This window comes from Hippocampus guttulatus, chromosome 8 (assembly GCF_054856545.1).
Source record: "Hippocampus guttulatus isolate MCC_2025c chromosome 8, RoL_Hgut_1.0, whole genome shotgun sequence".
NCBI lineage: Eukaryota > Metazoa > Chordata > Actinopteri > Syngnathiformes > Syngnathidae > Hippocampus > Hippocampus guttulatus.
In genome coordinates this window covers 23,636,442-23,643,173 of record NC_141268.1, presented here as the reverse complement: position 1 = coordinate 23,643,173, position 6,732 = coordinate 23,636,442, and the positions used below count along the sequence as shown (strand labels likewise).

Sequence of the window (6,732 nt, the reverse complement as noted above, 5' to 3'; positions counted from 1 at the left end):
ATGTTCAATTAACATGAGTACATTATCGCGTTCTTTTCTTCAAGTGTCTGAAAACGTTTTGATTCAAGAATAAAACATTTTGACTGCACAAATATAAAGGTTGATATGTCTTGATTGTTGCTGGAGACGCATTCCTTTATATTTTATTGCTCTCTAATGCAAAATTTCCCTTTGGGCCTTTATTCGGCATGGTAAAATTATCCACATATTTCACAAATCTATGCTTTATGAACAATCGATACTGTGCTGCATGCGTGGAGAGAGCACGATCTGTAATTGAGAGAACAATTACAGATCGTAGAACAGTAGAACAGGCGAACGAACTTGAAAGATACCGGTGAGCCAAACTGTATATAACGACAATGTTATTGATCAACAGCACCACAACTATCAATAAACTACCACAAATCTCCACGAAGCGAGGCTGAATGATTCTCTCACGAGGTCAATATTTGCAATGTGCTATTTGTCCGTTAGATGTCAGACTTTCTCCTCTGACCTCTTGCACTACTGTACTGAGCAGTGTCATGGGAGAAGAGTGTTCGGTCCATTCAGTGGGCATTCTTTCAAAAGTCAGGTAGTGCTTCTATCTGTTTCTGGATCACGACTAGGTCTCGCTGTCAAACCGATCAAAAGCGTTAACTTATTCTCGTTTGTTACTTGAGACAAATTTTCCATAGTTAGGTTTGGAACCTCAGTTCATCTTGTCTGGAGCTTGTAGCTACAGCTTGTCTATTTTGCCTTCATTTGTGTCTCCAAAAATACGAAAGCCGTTCATCACATTATTGGTTTGACTCCATCAACAAAAATAGCGGAAGATATTTAGCACGCGGCAAAACAAGCATGCGTCAACACAAACACAATCGAGTGGTACATCCTGTAGTTTCAGGTGTTCATACACGCATGAGACTACTGGAGTGTGCAAGCGGGTTTAACAGGTCAGTAGGGCTCACAGGAACACCTTGATCTTTTGCACTGCCTTGAGCTGCTTCCCATGGTTTATATACCGTAAGAGCATTAGGGAGCAGCCATGAAGTCAACTTTGAAACCCAAAGAGCTCATGATGTATTAGCCACGGAGCAAAAGAAGACTGGTAAGATCCTTCCACCCAGACAGGAAGACAAACAGGGCAGGGGCATTCTGGAGGTCATGCGGAGAAGAATGGACTCAAAAGCTTCCCCATGTTTGTTAGTAGAACGAAGAAGAAAGGTGCATCGCGTGTTCTGCGATGTCGATAAAACAAATAAAAACCACCAGCGCATCTCTCTACGCAATCCGGGACGTCATCCCTGTGTCACGTACCATTGAAGCAAAGGAAAAGAGACCCCGGGATTCATTCTCTCAACAGCGGCGAGGAAATCTCAAATCACGATATCAACGAGAGATGGCTTGCACGTACACTAGACTGTTTGTATGTCCCTCAGTGACATACGTCTTGATCTCGAACGAACGTTATCACTCGGGAATCGACAAATGATTCTCAGGAACTGGATTTCAATTACCATTGCCCAGTTGTTCTCTGTATTATCGACAGCCTGTTTTCCATTTGTTTGGACGCTCCGTTGCACGGATCACTCTTTACGATGACTTCTTCACAGTGGAGTTTGCACTGTCTTGAGTGCTCATGAAACCAATGACGGAGGCAAAATGCCTAAGAGGCAGCACAAATCTCAAGTTAAACCAGCAGAGTGGATTACACATGGCTGCAGTGAGCCCGATTAGAAGATTTGATGCAGTTGCAAACCAGATTAGCAGGTAAAGACCTGCTCTGTGCTTCCTTAAGAAAGTGGGATTAACCTGTTTAAAGTCATTTGCTCTTGAGAGCCACACTTCATGTTGATCTGCCACCAGAAACATTGTCGATAAATGCCTGGGAGCGTGCCCCTTGACGTCAGCGCACTGGAACTTTATGACGAAAAAGCAATGGGACACTGAGCGCACAAACACAGAAGCCCATCGGTCGATATTCCGACAATCTGACCAAATGTGCGGCCGTGGGGCTTTGCTTTCTAACCCCGACGAGGCAACCCGAATGGTCAGTCTGTGCTCCGGCCACTCACAAAATGTAGTCCGCCTGCCGTTTAACCTATTTGGCAGCACGGGCAAAACAGGAACCGCTAAATGAATTACGCCAATCGAGGCAAACTTAAATCATTGAGTCAATTATGGAAGTCACTTATCCCATAATGGGCCTAAGTGGTTGCCTTTGCCCTTTGTATAAAGGGAGCCACCGCGCGGGGCCGAGTAAGACATTCGGCACGCTGGCGCTGTGGCACTCATTGACTTGACTTTCTTGATTTGGATTCATTTGCCACACGTGATCGGTTGAAGGGCATCGTAAGTAAGGAAGCCGTCGAGGTGTTTTTGGTTTCGGTGACATCCCCCCCCAAAAAAAAGAACAAAATCCCCGAAAAATGAGGGGGCACCGAAGCAACGAGCTGCCCGAAGATTTCTGGATACCCGTCCCTTTGGACACCAACAACATCACATCGCTGAGTCCATTCCTGGTTCCTCAGGACCATCTGGGGAGTTCAGCCACCTTTTATGTCATGGCTGCGTTCATGTTCTTTCTCTTTGTGGTGGGAACGTTCATCAACGTCCTCACCATTGCTTGCACCATCCAGTACAAGAAGCTCAGGTCCCACCTGAACTACATCCTGGTCAACCTGGCGGTGTCAAACCTTCTCGTGTCATGCGTGGGCTCCTCCACTGCGTTCTGCTCTTTTTCCGCAAGATATTTCATCCTTGGACCGTTGGCATGCAAGATTGAAGGGTTCATGGTGACACTTGGCGGTGAGCTGAAACTTGCATTTCAAACAAGGGGCGCGATCCTGCGTGAGACCTTTCCCCTCCTCCGACACAGCCGCTTCAAATGATGGCGTTGGCTATCGGGCTTCTGCGGAGCTTGCTGATGAGCTGACCATTTGAAACAGCTGTGTTGGAGGAAGGGAAACATCTCAGGCAGGAAGGAGCGCACTTGCGCACCCCTGATTCAAAAGATACGCGAAACCCGCACGAACAGATTGAAGAGCCCTTTTAAAACCTTTTTTTTTTTTTTTTTTTTAGGTATGGTAAGCCTGTGGTCTCTTGCTGTGATTGCTTTTGAACGATGGCTGGTCATTTGCAAGCCTCTGGGAAACTTTGTTTTCAAACCGGACCATGCCATAGCTTGCTGTGTGTTCACATGGGTGTTTGCAATCATTGCCTCGGCCCCGCCGCTTTTCGGATGGAGTAGGTCAGTGTCGGCGGAGCTTGGCACTTTTTGTCATTGCGCACAGTAGAGGGAGATTGCGATTGTCAATTTTTATTTTGGCTTTTTTGCAGATATATCCCGGAGGGTCTCCAGTGCTCCTGCGGGCCAGATTGGTACACCACAAATAATAAATACAACAACGAATCCTATGTGATGTTCCTCTTTGGCTTCTGCTTTGCCGTGCCGCTCGCCACCATTATCTTCTGCTACGGTCAGCTGCTCATTACGATGAAAATGGTAATCTGAACCACAGAGGCTATTCATTCCCGAGTATTCCGAGATGTTCGTGTTTCGCGCTGCTCCTAACGCGAGAGAAACGTTTTCCCTCTTTCCGCGCAGGCGGCAAAAGCGCAGGCCGAGTCTGCCTCCACTCAGAAAGCAGAGAAGGAAGTGACCAGGATGGTGGTTATCATGGTGATGGGCTTCCTGGTGTGCTGGCTACCATATGCGTCCTTTGCTCTGTGGATCGTCTTTAACCGTGGGCAGTCCTTTGACCTGCGAATGGCCACCATCCCTTCTTGCTTTTCAAAGAGCTCAGCAGTCTACAACCCGATCATCTATGTCGTCTTCAACAAACAGGTCTGTTGGATTTGATCTCGCCCTACTATCCATGGCGCTCAAAAAGCTAGAGTCCAGTCTGTTATTGATGATTTTACTCCTCGTTGTTTTCTTTGCTTCACAACAGTTCCGCTCGTGCATGATGCAGATGCTGGGAATGGGTAGTAGTGAAGAAGAGACATCATCATCAACGACTTCAGTGACCGAAGTGTCCAAAGTTGGGCCTGCTTAGAGGGTGCACTTGCTGATTTTTATGCCACTGAAGAGTCAGTCACTTGTAAATAATATCCATGAATGTTTTCGCAATGTTAAAAAAAACAACCAAAAAAAACCCATTCTAATAAAGTAATGTGCTTTTACAACTTTTGTGAACTCAACAAAATATTTAACATGATCATGGCATTTCTTTAAAATGTGTGTGTGTGTGTATGTATGTATAGATATATACATATACGTGTGTGTATATATATACTGTATTTTGTTACATCTGGTCATGATAGCAAAGAAAGGGTGTGAGAATTTCTACAACTCAAGTCAAGTTCTCCCACACGTGAAACAGGTAAATCATTCTTGACAGTCAGTGGCGTCCTGTATCTTTGTTAGTTAAAGGCAAATGGGTCGGAAATGGACATGATGCGTGTGTTTGAAGTACAACACATACCGTATGCACACCCGTGGCTTGCGTGTGCTCTTTTTGGGGAGCTTAAAACCTTCCCTTAAACCACCGATATCAAACTCAAGGCCCAGGGGCCAGATCTGGCCCGCCACATCATTTTATGTGGCCGGCGAAAGCATATTTAACATGTCAACTTCTACGATGATTGCTAAAATCGGTACCAAAATTTCACATTTTCGTATGTAACAAATCAGTGACATAGGGTCAAAATGTTCTTGTTACCAAACCCCTCATTACAGTTACTTCAACAATAATTGAATAAAACGTTATTCTTGACTTCTTTATACGGTTCCAGTCATCACGGCCCTCCAAGGGAAACGGTAATCATAATGCGGCCCGGGACAAAAATGAGTTGGACACCCCTGCCTTAAACCAATTAAATGAAGCCAAAGTCATTTTCAAAGTCATCCACAAATACAACTTAAGGCCACAGTTACAGAGATATACAGATGTGAGAGGATCTGCACTTGAAAAAAATGTGACAATTCTTATTTTCAGTTTTGCTCACTAAATAAACACGTGAGAGAAAAATGAGAAGAAATCCTCCCATGCAGCTCCCAGATGACTTGGGCGTCCCCATTCCTTCAGAGACCGACACCATCACTTTATTGCACCTGTTCCTGGTTCCCGAAGATCACCTCAGGTGCATCCCATCCGTCTTCAGGCAGTAGGCGGGGTGCACCCTCAACTGCTTGCCAGCCAATGGCAGGGCACACAGAGCCCAACAACTATTCGCGCTCACAATTACACCCAGGGACAATTTTGAGTGTTCCATTTGCCAACTACAACATAGAATACAGTCTGAACATTTATTGATGTAAAAACATGGAGATGTATGACAGTATAATCATGTCAATTACAAATACGTGTCTACTGTATGAAGAAAAAATGATTTTATTAGACATGAAACAAACAACTGCAGCGTTCCTACTTCACCTTTGAAAACATTCAGTCAGCGAATGAAACGTGCCCTCTTCCGGTCTGGATGCGCCGCGCCCCGAAGTCAGAGCACCGATGCAGAGACGATACACATGTGGATATTTTACTGGCTATACAGAAAACTCTGTATGTTATAATGTGTATTGACGCGAGAGATAAAATGCACCCCCCGGCCCATAAAAAAGTTGACACTTTTTTTTTGTTTTAAATCACATTTCATATGAACTCTGTCTGCAGAAAGATGCGGCATGAGCAGACCTCTTGACGGTGCCGTGTTGATTATCCTCAGAAGGAATTCTTATCTATGGCATGGGCAATAACGGGAGAACATCGGGAGAAACACACAACTGCCAGCAACAGGCCATCTCATTTGGACTACAACTGAGCCCTTTTCACAGTAACGTTCACTTTGAAATGGCGCTGACCTGTTGCAAGCCACCTCAAATCACGATCAGCCTTTTCATCCATGAATTTGCACCACAGAGCATGATACACTCGTTTACGTACCAGTCTGGCTCCTTCAAAAACAAAAGGACGGAAGAGAACCACGCGGTTATGATAGTCTCTTCAAATGTCAAATTTGACATTTTGCACTTGACTGGCAAGGAGGTTATTAGCTGATATCGAATGAACACGTGACCGGAAAAGTTGCCTACAGTTCAGTTCGCATCAGTGTAACAAATAACCTAAAATTAAAAATGAAAAAATAGTGCCAACCCACGAATCAAGATATTATTCCAAACTTAGCCTGGTAATCGGCGGTCCTGAAGAGTCTCAACTCGTGTTGGTAATCGGGAGTAAATCTGAGTTCTGCTAGTAGTGAACTTTTACTGAACGGGAATAGTTCAGAACTAGCGGAATTCCAGACTTGCCCTCGAAACGTCAGAGTTGAGCTGTCAACTCTCCTCTGAAGAGAAGTCAACAAAGAGCTATTTGCAAGGAAAGCAAAACATGCGGTTAGTGATGAATGAGTTCAACGGCAAAAATCTTCCAATCCCCTTGAAAGGCATCCATCAGCAGGAGAAGTCCTCACCAGTCATGAAGCGCCATCAAATCTGCAAGAAGTGAACATCTGAAAAACACAGAACGGATTACAAAACCGTGCCAAGCAGTTCCGGTTATTCCGGTTGATTTATTCCGGAGAGATTAAATTGTCAGACCGAATTAAATGACGGTAATCTGTCCCGTGGAGAGACCTGAGTTGTCCGTATAATCTGCTTTAGACAGTTGGGGCATAAGAGGTGTATTTCACTCGGTCACCTCGGTAGATTTTTGTTTAGAGGGCAAACAGTTGGTCCCACATTTG

At 44.8% G+C, this 6,732-nt stretch overlaps 1 protein-coding gene across 1 annotated transcript; it reads left to right on the top strand.

Moving 5' to 3' along the window:
- Window positions 1-2,235: 2,235 nt before the first annotated feature.
- opn1sw2 (opsin 1 (cone pigments), short-wave-sensitive 2) lies at window positions 2,236-4,173 on the top strand. Its single transcript, XM_086117884.1, has 5 exons — window positions 2,236-2,793; window positions 3,067-3,235; window positions 3,325-3,490; window positions 3,593-3,832; window positions 3,939-4,173. The coding sequence occupies exons 1-5, from the start codon at window positions 2,415-2,417 to the stop codon at window positions 4,041-4,043; spliced, it is 1,059 nt and encodes a 352-aa protein (XP_085974010.1). The 5' UTR covers window positions 2,236-2,414; the 3' UTR covers window positions 4,044-4,173.
- Window positions 4,174-6,732: the final 2,559 nt, after the last annotated feature.